At 36.5% G+C, this 16,461-nt stretch overlaps 1 protein-coding gene across 2 annotated transcripts in view; it reads right to left on the minus strand.

Moving 5' to 3' along the window:
• The window catches only part of RIMBP2 (RIMS binding protein 2), a 1,089,352-nt gene that overhangs the window by 152,641 nt on the left and 920,250 nt on the right, over window positions 1-16,461 (minus strand). For both annotated transcript variants that reach the window (XM_053701856.1, XM_053701857.1), the window contains exons 16-17: window positions 14,480-15,292; window positions 12,127-12,278 (exon numbers count right to left, since the gene is read on the minus strand). In XM_053701856.1, the coding sequence (XP_053557831.1) occupies window positions 12,127-12,278; window positions 14,480-15,292 (965 nt within the window). The remainder of the gene's footprint in view (window positions 1-12,126; window positions 12,279-14,479; window positions 15,293-16,461) is intronic.

The raw sequence follows: 16,461 nt of genomic DNA on the forward strand, positions 1-16,461 counted from the left end.
GTTGCATCTATGATCCAAGCAAATACTGTGTGAGGAAACAAGAGCTGCATCCAAATTACTGAAAGATGGCAAGTGGTTCAGATGTGAAATATGCAATAGCGAAGCTAAACAATACCAACTACCAGCAGTGGAAGTTTAAGCTTGAAATGCTGTTATCCAAAGATGATTTATGGGAGGTGCTGGATACAAACAGACCCACTGATAATCCAGCGGAATGGGACAAGAAAAACAGGCAAGCAAAATCAGTTATAAGCCTGTTAGTGGAGGATGATCAACTCATTCACATAAGAAAAGAAAACACAGCTAAAGGTATGTGGACTGCACTACAAAAACTGCATGAGCGTTCAAACTTAAATAGTAAACTATATTTGCTGCGCAAACTTTATAAGATGAGGCTGGAAAAAGGCCAGGAAATGTGTGAACATGTGAATGCTATGCTAGAAATTGTGGAACAGCTATGTGCAATTGGAGAAGAAATTAAAGACAATCATATAGTAGCATTGTTACTATGCAGCCTTCCAGAGTCATATAGTGCCCTTATCAACGCTCTAGAAACCAGACCTGAACAAGAACTAACACTAGAATATGCTAAGGGAAAACTAATTGATGAATATAATAGAAGAAAGGAAAACATGCATAGTGAAGAAAATGAGAGATCAGAGGTAGCTCTGAAGGCGCAAGAAGGCACAAAACAAAACAAAGAAACCAGAATGTGTTTTCGCTGCAAAAAGGTTGGTCACCTGAAAAAGAACTGCTCAATCTGGAAAGCTGAGCAGCGAAGGTTAGAACCACCTACAAGAGAGAGAGCTAAGGCAGCCACAAAGCAAACTGCAGCTGCATCATGGAGCGGCAGCTTTAAAGTGACTCAGAATAGTACACCACACGGATGGTGCATTGACTCAGGGGCAACTAGTCACATGACAAGTGACAAGACATTCTTCACAGAAATTGATTTCAATACTAAAGATAAAGTCTTCCTAGCAAATGGGAAAAGTATTACAGCTGAAGGTAATGGTCAAGGGTTCCTGACTTGCATAACACCATCAGGAGATAAGCAAAGCATTCTAGTAAAGAATGTTCTGTACGTCCCATGTTTAGAAGGAAGCCTCCTATCAGTGAAAACTCTTGCTAACAATGGACTCACAGTTCAGTTCCAAGGCAATAAATGCACAATTCGAAACAGGAAACAAATCCTAGCAAAAGGAAGATAGAACAAACACCTGTACAAACTTATCACTTAAAGGAAGCAAGCCAAAACAGCCATTCATAATTCACACAACAAATGTATCCACCTGTGGCACAGGCGATTCGGGCATCGAAACCCAGAGGCCATAAAGGAACTTGCAAAGTAAGGTTTATCAGAAGACATGATAATTTTACCTTGTGACATGCTCATGAAGTGCACATGTTGTATCAAAGCAAAGGCCACATGTACCCCACTTCCACAAGCCAGTCAAAGAAAAACCACTCACCCCATGGAACTCATACACAGTGATGTGTGTGGACCAATGAAAACCCCCACACCCGGCGGGAACAGATATTTACTGACTTTCATTGACGATTATTCCAGGTACACAACAACATATCTGATGAAGCACAAAAGTGAGACATCAGAGAAACTTCAAGAATTCATAGCTACATTCAGCAATAAATTTCAACGGAAACCAGGAACAATACGTACCAACAACGGAGGGGGATATATGAGTAAGAAAGTGGATTCATACATGAAGAAACAAGGCATTATACACCAAACAACTGTACCATACACTCCTGACCAAAATGGTGTTGCAGAAAGGAAAAATCGCACCCTTATAGAAATGGCAAGATGCATGCTTTCAGACGCCAATTTACCTAACCAGTACTGGGGTGAAGCAATAATGACTGCAACATACTTACAGAACAGGCTACCATCAAAAACTATTGAGAGTACCCCATATGAAATGTGGAATGGATCAAAACCTAGTATGGGACATATTAGAGTGTTTGGATGTAAAGCATATGCCCATGTTCCAAGTGAGAAACGCTCCAAATTAGAGAACACAGCCATAGAAGGCATTCTTATGGGCTACAGTGAACAAAGTAAAGGCTATAGAATTCTTCATCCAAAGACCAACAAGATCCCAATAAGCCGCAGTGTTTATTTTGATGAAAGTCAAACATCAGAAAAAATGTCCCTCGAAAGCCATAAAGAGAACCTCTCCACTGAATCAGCAAGAGATGCTGACCAAAGTGAAGCTGTACAGGAGACAGAGCAAGAAGTGGAGCTCACAATAGAAAAAACAGCTACTCACAAACCAATAGAACCCACTGAACAACCAAAAATCAGAAAATCGACTCAGGTGACGAAAGGTATACCACCCCGCAAGCTGTCATACATCGCTAAGACACATGAAACACTCGAACCAACATCCTGGGAAGATATAGAAAAATTGCCAAAAAGGGAAGCCAACCAATGGAGAAAAGCAGCCGAAGAAGAAATAAAATCACTTCAGGAAAATAAAACCTGGACATTCACTGAGCTCCCCCCCGGTCGCAAAGCTATAGGAAGCAAATGGACTTTTAAAGTAAAATACGATTTGGAGAAGATTATGATTAAACTTTTGCTCCAGTTGTAAAACACTCCACCATCAGAGCGCTCCTTAGCATTGCAGCCAGAAAGGGAATGCAAGTGAGGCACCTGGACGTCAAAACTGCTTTCCTATATGGAGACATCAAGGAGGATCTCTACATGGAGCAGCCACCTGGATTTGAGAGGGAACAGAACCTTGTATGCAAACTTCAAAAGAGCATCTATGGACTAAAGCAAGCTGCCAGAATGTGGAATGAAAAAGTGAATGAAGTACTCATGAAAAAAGGATTCTCAAGAAGCAAAGCAGATCCATGTCTATATTCAAGGCATCAAGAAAACAAATGGATATACATCCTAATTTATGTTGATGACATCATAACTTGTTTTGAACAAGAAGGGGACTGTGACCAAATAGTTCATATATTAAAACAGAACTTTGAGATTAAAGAACTCGGGAACATCACTCATTATTTAGGAATCCAAATAGAAAGGGAAGAGGATGGAAGCTATCTCCTCAACCAAAGTCAGAAAAATTACAGAAATATTAGAGCAGTTTCACATGCAAGATGCAAAAGAGGTGAAAACACCTATGGAACCAGATTACCTGAAAAATAACGGAATAGAAAACTTGTTACCCAATAATGACATTTACCGCAGGGCAATTGGAAAATTGCTATACATTGCCACCGTGACAAGACCAGACCTTGCCGCAGCAATAGGTATACTCTGTAGAAAAGTTGCGACACCATGTCAACGTGACTGGAATGCAGTAAAGAGGGTGATACAGTACCTAAAAGGAACAATTTGGATGAAGCTGCGACTGCCAGCAACATCAAACCCAAAATTAATTGGATATGTTGATGCTGATTGGGCCGGAGATACCACTGACCGCAAATCTACAAGCGGTTACATCTTCCAGTATGGAGAAGGAACAATAAGTTGGTCCAGTCGAAAACAAGCGACTGTTGCACTCTCTTCAATGGAAGCAGAATACATAGCAGCAGCACATGCATGTCAAGAAGCAATTTGGATTTGTCAACTTTTTCTAGATATGGGACTGGATGTGTCTAAACTCATACCAATCCTTGAAGATAACCAAGGGTGTATAAAGTTGACACAATCAGAAAGAGTGAATCCTCGAACCAAGCACATTGATGTAAAATATCATTTACTCAGGGACATGCAAGAACAAGGTATTATTGACATTCAATACTGCCCATCGGAAGAGATGACTGCAGACGCACTCACAAAACCGTTGCCAAAGGAACGGCATTGTTTTCTTCAAAAGAAACTGAATGTAGTGTAATTATGTACATGCCGTTGAGTAGGGGTGTTGGGAAATACAACAGCATGTACTATACCACATGTATGAACAACATTAATGCAGTAGATGGCGCTGTTCAGTTTAGAATGCTGATTGTTTATATCTATGATCTTGTTCATTCTTTTTACAGGAAGGAAGTTGTTTTATTATTCTCTATTGTGTTTTTCCTCCTCTGTGTGTGAAGACTATCGTTTTACAAGTCCTTTGGTATGTTCTAAATATTGCTGATGCATCTGTACAAGTAAAGCCTAATGCAGTTTTCTTTAAAAGCTTCCAGTGTCTTTTTGATACATACACCAACACAGCAAGCGCTACTCAGCGTGCTGAACCAAAAATTGACTGGTTCTAAGCTTACAGTCCTGCTTTTTCAAATAAAGATAACAAGAGAAAGAAAAAAAAATGATAACAGGAGTAAATTAGAAAGTTGATTAAAACATCCCTTTAAGGTCATGCTCTGAGGGAGGAAGAGGAGGAGACTGTGCATAGGCTGCACCTGTGCATTAGTGCACCTGAGCACCTGTACAGACATCACTCCCCTGCAGTTACACCTTGGCGGTTTGTAGCGCTTGGATCCTTCATGTTAGAAGGAAATTCTGCAGCTGGTTAAAGCCAACACACCAGCTACCCTCCACAGCGTAAACTGATATCATACGCTTAAGATAAAAGACCTTTCCCTGGAGAGACTAATAACCCATTTGAGCATTTTACTGGGTAAACTTACCATAATGAAAGAATAATACCCTGGCTAGCAGCACAAGTGAAGCGCTGACTTTTTTTCTTACAAATCTTGTTGGAGGAAATGCCGGGCTAACCAGACTTAGCAATCCGCAGCATAACAGCACCAAGAAGCAGCCTGCCTTGAATTATTCCCCCTTGCTAAACTGAAGCGCGGACCCTCACAGCAACTTACCGGCACCTGACCTGCCTCGGGGGGCAATCAAGCCCGCTCCCACCCACCAGTGCTGCGTGTGGTGAGCGGATGGATCATTGAGCTCAGCGCGGAGGATAGTGAACCTGGTTTCATTTCCTCCTCTCCACCCCCGGAACTGCGCGGAGGGATTCGGAGACGGAGGCACTCAGCATACTGGGACTTGCTGAGACCAGCTGGAAGGACACCCTTAAACCCGGTAAGCGTCCAAAGATTGCAAAGAGTTTGAAAGGTTGGGATTCAGAACAAACTTTCTTTTTTGCTCCATACCCAACTTCAACTTGAAGCACAAGGAACATATTGGGGTAAGGGGGAATAATCTGTGTCATTGTACCTGATCTCTGGCTTATGCTAAAGTTAAAATATTGAAGGCATTTAACTGAAATTGACTTTTCTATCCTACAAGTTTTGCTGCTTAAAAAAAAAAAAAAAAAAAAAAAAAAACCTGCTTAAGAAGTTAAAATCAAGCTACTTTGAGAACAACTTCCCCTTTAATGAATAAAAGGCATAGCAAGGAAGTAAAATTATCTACAAAAACTATAAGAACTCTTTTCTATCTTTGCCTTGATAACGGACTAAAGTATGCTTAATAGCTAGATTCCTATGTAACTGGCATAAGAACTACCTTTGTATTTATTAATCTCAGTAAGAACTGCAGCAAGGCTTTTTGGCCTATAGGAACTTAGATTATTTTTTAAATGAAATCAGGAACTGGGTATTACTTTAATATCTAAAAATTAAGTATCTGTGCAGCCTTTTTTTTATCTTTATAACATGATATATTTTCTACTTATTGGCAAACATAGAACCCATTCTTTCCAGTGAGCCTGTTAACCTCACTAAAAAGGGAATTTGTATTACTCTTTAGAAAAAATACCAGAATTTGTTACAACTTATGATAATTGTATAATTGAATGGCTTATCCCTGTTATTGTAGTCACTAAATTTCTTTACTAGATATTTAAAGGAAAAACTATAGAGGTGAGATTTATAGGGGTGATATATAATTTACAAATAGTCTGTATTTTAACTAATTGAGAGCCTAAGCCTAAAGGGTCAGAAATCTGTCACATTATAAACCATAGCACCTGTAAGAATACTGATACAATAGTTACTCAAAAAATTAAGATCTTGCTGCAGAGGCTGTAATATCTCTTAAAGAACAGAACTATATTAAGCATACAAAGTTGAAATTTAGTATTCCAAAATCATATAAGCAATTAGAAAAGGCTTCTACATGAGATCTCAGCCTCTTTCTTTGGAGCTAGTGAACTGGCTGTGTTAATTAATAGCTCATGGTTTAATGAGAATCTTTCTTTTCTTTAGCACAGTAGTCTCTATTTACATTCCCTGCCAATTCTGGTCCAAACTCACATAAGAACATATTAATCACCCCTTTTCTTTTTTTATCCCCACACTCACTCCCAGCATTTTTTTTTTCTCACTCTCAGCACCTCCTTTTTTTTTTTTTTTCTCTCTCACACGCACACACATTGATTGAACCCTTTTGCTTTTCTCTCTCTTTCTGAGTATATGGACAAATATATCACTTCCCCCACTTGCACTCCCAAGACTAATCCAGGTATGGCAGCAAAATCAAAGGAGCGCAGAACAAAAAACCCCATAGAGACCCCTGTAGCACCACACAACTCTATTGCTCAATCACAGAGCATAAGCTCCATAGAATCTCAAAACACACAATCTTTAGTCTCTAGTATCCTAGAGGCCATATCACCTAAATTTGATTCCCTAAAAAATGAAATAAAGCAGGACATCGCATCACTAGCAATAGAAGTGAAACAGTTCGCTGGGAGACTACAAGAAATAGAACAGAGAATTTCTGATCTTGAGGATAAGACAAATATTCAGACCCCAAAAATTGAGGGAAACCAAAAGTTAATAAATAAACTCCAAGCTAAAATAGATGATCTTGAGAATAGGGCAAGGAGGAATAATTTAAGAATTATAGGATACCCAGAATCTGTACAGCAAGAAGATCTAATGAAATTCATGACACTCACACTCCCTCAATTGCTGAACATTCCCCCACCACCTACGCCTTTTCTGATAGAGAGAGTTCACAGATTGGGGAGATCTCCAAATGTCTCTAAACCAAGACCAATTATCGCAAAATTTTTAAATTATCAGGATAAATTGCTGTTTATGCAATATTACCGAAAAAAGCAGCTCTTGGTCTATGAGGGCTCAAAGATATTGTTATTTCAAGATTTCTCTATGGAGATATCTTCTAAGAGAAAGGAGCTCTCCCCAGTCTGTGGAAAAATGCTAAAGGTCGGCTGGCAAGCCACAGTTATCTATCCTGCTAGGCTCAAGGTAACTGTAGAAGGTCAAACATTTTTTTTTCAAACAGTAGCCGAGGCAGAGAAAAAATTAGCAGAGCATGGGTTTTAACCATCGCTTAGATAAATTTTTTCTATGTTTCTTTTTCTCCCATACCATCAATAAATTCTTGCATATCTATACCATGATATTAATAATAGATAATCTTTTTTGTAATTCCAGAGCTGAGGGAGACCTTTATTTCTTTCCTTTTTTCTCCTTTATTTATTTATTATTTTTTTTTGCATATCTGCTACGTACACTAATAAATATATACTAGATGGGTAAAAATCTTAGACTCACAACATGGAACATAGGGGGAATTACATCCCCTATTAAACGAAAAATGATTTTATCACACCTACAAAGGATTAATACATCAATAGCACTAATTCAAGAGACACATTTAAATCTAGAGGAATCCATGAAACTTAAATCGACATGGGTGTCAGAAGTAATTTGCGCTCCGACCTCCAATAGAAAAAACGGGGTAGCTATTTTACTAGGAAAAAAATTAGTATATGACAAACTACTCACAATAGTAGACTTAGAAAGCAGATATTTAATACTAAAATTGAAAATAGCAGGATCTATATATACAATATGCAACTTATATGCCCCCAACACAATTAAACCAGAATTCTGGGACTCCCTCCAATCTCAACTACTTCAAGTAGCAGAAGGTTATGTAATAGTTGCCGGTGATTTTAATATGGCACCCCGATGTCCCCTCGATAGACTGAGAAGAGGTACTGCGCAAAAAAAAACTAAAAAAGATAACTTGGAAGCAAAAATTTTTAACACTATCTTTCAAAATCTAGCCGTCAGAGATATCTGGCGGGTCCAAAACCCGGATTTAAAAAATTATACATGTTATTCAAAGGCATTTAAATCATTATCCAGAATTGATCTTATTTTAGTAAATGATAGCTTATATCAAAGAGGAGCCAGAGCTACCATTTCAGAAATTTGTATCTCAGATCACGCCCCTGTGATGCTAGATATCCCAGTAAATAATCTATCTACAAGAAGAGCGCGTTTTTTCTATCCAAAATATTTAAATAACGATCCGAAATTCAGTAATTGGCTAAAAAATAAACTAGAAGAATTTTTTCAGTTTAATATTGGATCAGTATCTAACTTCTCAGTTGTCTGGGAGACAGCGAAAGCGGTATTAAGGGGAGAAATAATCGCCTATATGGCGAGGGGCAAGCGTAATTCTCGATTAAAGGAAAAGCAAATAACAGCAGCAGTAAGTAATGCTTATAACAGATTTTTAAATTTTCAATCAGAAGAAAACTGGACTAGATATGCCAAATTGAAAAAAGAACGGGATTCCTTCTTAACAGCCTCAACAATTTGATCAGAACTAAAATATCAAGCGAACCTATATAAATATGGAAATAAATCAGGTAAGCTGCTATCTAAACTAGTAAAAAACTTTAAACAATCACCAACAATAGAATCAATACAGATCAAGGATAGTCATTTGAATGCCCCAGAAGACATATTGGAATCTTTTTACCAACATTATAAAATAATTTATTCATCTACACCTATGGATAAGTCGGCTAGGGATGTGTTCTGGAAAGACTTAAAGATCACGAAATTCAAATCTGAGTTCAGCCAGAAATTAAATGGGCCTATTTCTGAGCTCGAAGTCTCAAAAGCTATCCAATCACTAAAACTTGAGAAAGCTCCAGGTCCGGACGCAATGCCTAACGATTTTTATAAAATCATGGCACCTACCTTAATTCCCCACTTAACTAAACTCTTTAACCAATATTTCTCAGGCGAGGTCCAAATACCAAATAAATTTTTAGAATCTAATACTATCTTTCTACTTAAACCTGGGAAAGATCCAGCGAACAGGGACTCATATAGACCAATAGCACTGTTAAACTCAGATTATAAGATATTCACATCAATTTTAGCAGCAAGATTACAAGAGGGGATAGCAGATGTCATTCATAAAGACCAAGTGGGCTTTATTCGCAACCGCAGTTCAGCAGCAAAAATTAGGCAATTACTTCTAATTATTGACTACTTTAAGAATGTTGAAGAGAGTACATTGAAAGAACAGTCTGATGCCGCAATATTAGCGGTAGACGCCGAAAAGGCATTTGATCGTGTTAATCACGAGTTCTTATTAGATGCCGTACAACGCTTTGGAATTGATAACAAATTTTATAAACTGGTGGAAAATATATGTTTATATTCATCCACGAGTCTAGTTATTAATGGGCATGTATCAGATACAATTAGAATGGAAAGAGGAACCCGTCAAGGATGTCCTCTTTCACCTCTATTATTCGACCTAGCAATTGAACCACTTGCATTGAAAGTTAGACATCAGATTGAGGGAATAAAAATTCATAAAAAAGAGGTGAAGGTCTCCCTATATGCCGATGACCTGCTACTATATATCTCAAACACATCGTCAAATATTCCCAAATTTAATAAAATAGTAGATTTATACGGTCGATGTTCAGGATATAAAACAAACAACACAAAGTCTGAACTATTGTGGCTGAGGAAAACGAAAGATTCCTGCACAAAACATCCTTACAAACTAGTTAGAAGTTCCTTTAGGTATCTAGGAATCATAATATCAGATAATCCTAAAGATTGGTACTCTCTAAATATATCTCCTATATTAAAACAAGCTCTGAGCTATATGAAGAATTGGCAACATCTGCCACTCTCCATCTCAGGGCGAATAGCTCTTTATAAAATGACTATCCTTCCCAAGATTCTCTATATCTTGCAGAACCTTCCTGTTCTGATTAAAATATATGATATAAAGAAATTTAATTCTACTCTTAGAAGTTTTATATGGTATTCAAAAAAACCTAGAATTTCACTTCAAAAACTAGCCTTCCCTAAACAATATGCCGGACTGGCACTCTCTGATCTGCATTCCTATAATCTTGTTTTTCTAGGTCGTATAGCTTCTGACTGGATAGCAGAAGCAGATTATTTCACAGACAATGATCTTGAGGCAAACATAATATTCCCTCTAATTCCACTATCTTTGCTGCACTTGTCTTATAATTCTATTCCTAAACAAGTAAAGAAGTTTAAAACAATCTCTATAATCATTAAGGCGTGGAAAAAGATTGGAGCAAAAGTTGGAATTAACACAGATATACCTAAACATCAAACCTTATTGGTAATCCAGAATTCCAAGAAGGAACTTCTTCATCCATTCTGATGAAATGGAAGAGGCAGGGAATATACTATGCACGACAAGTGGTTAATTTTGAGACGGGGAACATTAAATCCTTTGAAGACTTAAAACAAGAATATAGCTTGGATAATCGCGACTTTTTTACATATCTGCAAGTTAGACACTACGTAACGCAATTAATTCATAAGTTCCCGTGGAATGGACATGGGGTAGGTTAGGGAATTGGCCAGTTCTGATTAAAGCCGGACGTACCTCTATCTCTCCATGGTACACATATATGGTAGGGTTTAAGGGTGAAGAGTGTGTCAAACAAATAGCTCAAAAATGGACAAACCTCTTTATGATTAATATTGATCATAAGAAGCAGGTTTTACGTTCTATAGTCTTACTTTTTGAGACCACAATAGCTGAGACTTGGAGGGAGTCCCATGTGAAACTCATACACTTAACATACTATTCCCCAGATAAAGGTTATAAATGGCATAATACAAACTTTAATTGCTGCCCTAAATGTAGATTACCAGCGGCCGACATAATTCATGTATTATGGTCTTGCCCTAAACTGCAACAATTCTGGCTTAAAATAGAATTTTGGATAGAAAAAGTCTTAAAAATAACTCCTCTAAAGCTTACAGGCATAGATATAATTTTCTTAAAAGATAAGAGTCCAACTTTAAAAGAAGTAAGAATAATAAATCTAATCATTTTAGCAGCTAGAAATTTGTTATTTAAGGACTGGAAGCACAATATTATACCATCAACAACAGAGATTAAAAACTATCTTAGGAAACAATGTATAGTTGAAAAACTAGCAACGAACTTGAATTCGGAGCAAGAGATAACTAGTTTTTTTCAAAAGTGGTCAAGATTTATTAGGATATTCCCCCCTAGCGAGATCGATACTTTAATCTATCCATTTCGGAATACCGAAATTGTGTTATTAGACATATGGTAACTTAACTTATCTTATCTGAACAACAAACAGCTTTCTTTTTTTTTTTTTTCTCCCCCTTCCCTTTCCTCTCCCCCTCAGCTCTGGACATAATTTGATACATTCAAAAGTAAAAGGAGAAAAAGAGAAAAAGAAAAAGGAAAGCAAACAATCTAACACAAGAAATAGTTAAGTTAATCCATTCCAGGAATATTATCTCTCTGGTTTATTTTTGTTATTTTAAAAGGAAAATCCAGCAGACTTATATCTAGTCAGATTGAACTAAGTAGTAACTCATATCAACGGTTCAAGATTAGAAATTTTTTTTTGTCTTTCTTATTGATTTATCGAATTGATGAATTTGATATGAAATTAATATCTTATCATATGTTATCTTTTTAGAAGAATTTTATGTTATGAACTCTTTGTTACTATGAAATCTAATGTTATCCCTGCTGATAATAAATAAAAGATGTAAAAAAAAAAAACATCCCTTTAAGATATCTGGTCTGTTAGGGGTACTTGAAGATTGAAGTTGAGGAACACTGGTTTAAATAGACTTGTTCACTATTATGGAGCATTTCCATCCAATATTTTCACAGTATATTAATTCATTGGTTTTAAAGAAGTTAACTCCATGTTTTTTCTAAAACAAATTCATAGTAGCTTAGACAGTGTGAAATGTTTAACTATATCTACAGTTATTGATATGTGTATGGCTGGGAGAACTTTACAAAATCTTTAAATCAGTTGTTCTAGGAAGAAAAACATATATGTACATTTGTGAGTTTAGCAATTGAATAAAACACCTAATTAAGCATGTTCTGTTGCTTCTGATTGTTACCTTTTGTCCTTTTGCATGCACTGAAAAGCCGGTCACATTTGCACCATTGGACAAACCAGTTGGGCTCAGCACTGGTGCTTTCCAAGTAACTAGCAAGGTAACTGGTGTAGGGCCTGGGTGCACAGCAACTTCTGCTGGTGGAACAGGAGGGCCTGCAGTAGCACATAATGCTTTGTAATTAACTTTATTATTCATGCATTAAGATCACAAATACAAGAAATGGATTATGGTTATATGTTTATATCCCTTGCTATACAAACAAAACTACTATGTGCATGAAGTAACATCCAGTCTTACATCCATGTGTGCCATTTACAAACACAGCTGTGAATTTAAACCCCTGGCTATCAATAACTTTTGGGCCAGTAACACACATAGCAGTGATTTTACCTCTGCAAGATGACAATAACACAAACAGAGCAATAACTTTGCACCTTTATACCAATAAAAAGTATGTAGGTAGTGGTGGTATTTACCTGTTCTTTAGTGTTGCTTTCATTTTTCATTCTGTGCAATCTGAAACCCCTTTACATAAGATGGCAGCTCTTTTTGCAAGACAGGTGACACCAGAAAAAGAGGAAATTGTGCATTCACACTGTAATTATTTTTGATGGCAACCATTTCCTATTTCTGCATATTAATAAAAGCTCTTGCCTGAGCACACAATTTTTTCTCTTTCTACCCAAGTCCATAGAAGTCTAGCTAGCATAGCCATAGGCATTTGTTCCTTGTGTACCTTACTGCATATGCCACAACTAACTATTGTACCTGCATGTAAAGCAAGATTTATACTTACTGGTAGACCATATATATTTGTTTTAAAGGGACATTCCAGGCAAAATGTAAATGCACATAGATGGATTACATATTTGAATGTAAACATATTTGCAATATTCATATATTGGCAAAACTGCTTCTAGTAAAAGTTATCACTGTTTTTATGCTAACATTTTTCTGTGCACGGGCATGTGTGGCATAGCTAGATATTCTCAGTGCACCAATATTTTAAATACTACAGCTGCTCAGAGCAATAGTGGGGCTTGTATCATGTTATCAATTTACAAATAAAGTAATTACCAGATGATACAAGAACCTTAGGCTCTCTGAGAAAGTTCTGTATTTAAATGCTGGTGAACAGTGCATACTTAAATACACAATTGAAACAACTTTAGCTTTTATTAGAAGCATTTTTGCTAACACATGTATATTATAAAAATGATTCTATTTAAAGCTGAAATGCATCCATGTGGATTACAGTTTTGGCTGTAATGTCCCTTTAAGCTGAGACAAAAGATAAGGTATAAAACAAACAATTTACCAGCCAGTAATTTACAACTTTACTGATCGTAGTATTCATAGTTTTCCCATTCCTAGTGAAGAAAAGGCACTTCTATCCTATTCCATTCTCATGGATAGTTAAACGCTTTACCCCATATGTGTATATGTGCACGTTTGTTAGTGTGCACGTGTGCAAATGTGTGTTTATCAAACAATCATTTAGAGAATTTCAAATCTAAACTCTCCTTGTGAAATGTATTTTTTACTATACAAAAACATGAGAACGAGGATTCATGCATTTGTTGGCAGAGCAAGAAACTATGTTATTGTAACACGGCGTGCTAATACACCAATTAACAAACCAGACTTGTATGTCTTTCCCAGAAAATGATTCATTTCCACACAAAGACCAAGAAAAGGATAAATAACAGTGATTAGAAACTCTGCCAATAATTCATAATCATTCAGACTTGGAACCATCACTAAGCCAAAGTTATACAGTTTATGGGAAATGTCTAGACTTAAACTCATCCAGATTTAAAAGTGTACTGTGGTCCCTTAACATCTATGTGACAATGATATGATATTATCATATAACACAGCTTCATGCTGCAAACACACTAGATAAAATACAACTTCTTGGTACACTCTACAGGAATTATTAGGAGTTCCACAAAGGAAAGGCACATGCACAAAAACCGGCAAGCAATCCAATTGTTGTTAATAATCTATAATAAAGCTGTTATTGGCAACTGTCATCAAAATTTCAAGGTAGATATGAAACAAATAACCAGACTGTAACAAATGTGTGCCAGAAAATAACAAATACAAATATTGCTTTTCAGCATTTTTTTTTTAATTTTGGACCCTAAGGTATCAATAGCACAATTCTAGTTATATAGTAAGTTGTTCAAAATAGCCATGGATAAGGTTAATTTTGTGGCTCATTAGATCAAACACCCTAATTTAAAAAAAATGCAAACAAATGTCAGTGTTTTCACTCAAAAAAAATCAATAAACCTAAAAAGTAGTTATTTTGATACATTTTAATTTTGAGCAAATATTTTAAACAAACCTGATGGCTGAGTTAAAAATTCCACAGAAGCTTCCTTCCTCTCCCTCTGTTCCAAAGGAAGCTGCCATGGCATCTGGTGGGGCTTTGCAAGAAGCTTTAATTTGTAAATTGTATTGGGCTTTAGGTTAAAAAAGTGATACTTGTAACAGACAGCCTTGACTATATCAAATTCCTCATCATTAACGAAAATCACATGGCTGTAGTTGCTGTTGCTGGGGAGCCATGTGAGTTCAGCAGACATTTGAGTTATGTTGTCCACCTTAAGATGAGAAGGTGCTACAATGACGTCCTTCCCAACTAACAAAGTGCACTGAAACTCATCAGAGACTCCTCTATCTGTAACAGTCTGGATTGATATTCTATATGTAACTGTGGCAAGGTCAAGTTTCTCAATGAGACTTTTGGTTCTGCTTCCAAAGCTCAGGGTTGCACGTACTTCTTTGCCTACCAACACATTGTAGCTGTGGATGGTTCCCCAGCCCGGTGGCACTATTGGTGGCTCCCAGCCTACAATAACACTTTTGGCGAGTTGTTTAATAAGGGTTATTTTCCGAGGGTAAGGCACAATGTCTTCTCCAATCTCATCAATATTAACATCCATGGTCCCTGTGCCATTGTTCAGCACACTGGGTTCTATATAAATAGATTGGGTGATTTCCAGCTTGTGTTCTCCTTGCAAAAGAGGTGCTGAGTGGTTGAGGAAATTTTCTTCCTGCTCACTGGCAAAGGAGCTGGACATGTGGAACTCATCATTCTGGACAAAGTCCACAAAATTTGAAGGTACCAGTCCTCTCTGCCCATCAAGCAACTCTCCTATTTAGAAAAAAAGGTGTGATTTCTTACAACAACAGATGACATAGTATAACCAAATGTTCTATTTGTCCACCTATAGGACACTTTAGTGTTCATGTCAAACTAATTTAATGCTACACTGTAAGTAGTATTATTTAACATTAGTTTGTATTTAAGTTTAACATCACATGTTTCTGTGTGTGTAAAGTAAAAAAATAATTGCAAAAGCAACTGTAAAATAGTTTTTATAAATGTTTGTAACTGTAAAATATTCATATTTCTGTTTTGTAACAGTTAAGTTGTTTTGCTTGATAGAATCTAGGACCTGGGTAATCTGGGGCATTCTAGAGGTGTGGTTTAAATAGGCCCTGGGAAGTCTTGTGTCACAGACGTGTCTCTCTATCTCAACGATGACAAGAGTGTATAATTTTTTTTTTAAACTGTTCTCAAGTTTTCTTTTGTGAAAATGTCAGAACAGACTGTTTTAGAGAGGGAGGTCATTTTGGTTGTCATTAATTTATTTGGTAATCCATCACAGTGATACTTGAGATGTGAACAGTTACAAGATAGAAGATGTTCCATTGATTACAATGAAAGTCACAGATGTGATAAGGGTAAGATCCAAATCTTTACAAGTTCTGCAACTTTCCAGTTACAATGTTGCGCAAGATATTAGTTTCAAGAATGGGTTTGATCAACTCTAGGCCACTGCATATTATTATAATACATATTATAAATATTCCCTGAACCTGACATTAACTTGCACTCATAAAACCTAAATTTTTAAAAATATTTTATGATCACAAAAAATACTGGGAATTGATTAAATATTAAAATAAGGTGGCACAAACAAATGCTGATTTCCCACTTTAATAAAAACCTTGTGGTGTATTATATGCATACTTCTAGAGTGGATATCGAGTGAATGTTTAGTATGACAAATACTTGTGTATACCAACTTATTTAAGTGCAACAAATATTTTTTTTATACCAACTTATTTAAGTGTGATATAACCTACCATAGTATGCTTGCTGTTTTTCTCAAAAGGTGATTCTAGTATTAATTTATCTGTTATGCATGACTTGAATCACCTTAAGTGATTTACCTTTAGGAAATATACAATCAGCAGACTGAGACTAAATAGCAAGTAATTTATTAATACTAAATAGTTTTAATTCCAGTTTAAAAC

Source organism: Bombina bombina, chromosome 2, assembly GCF_027579735.1.
Source record: "Bombina bombina isolate aBomBom1 chromosome 2, aBomBom1.pri, whole genome shotgun sequence".
Lineage (NCBI taxonomy): Eukaryota > Metazoa > Chordata > Amphibia > Anura > Bombinatoridae > Bombina > Bombina bombina.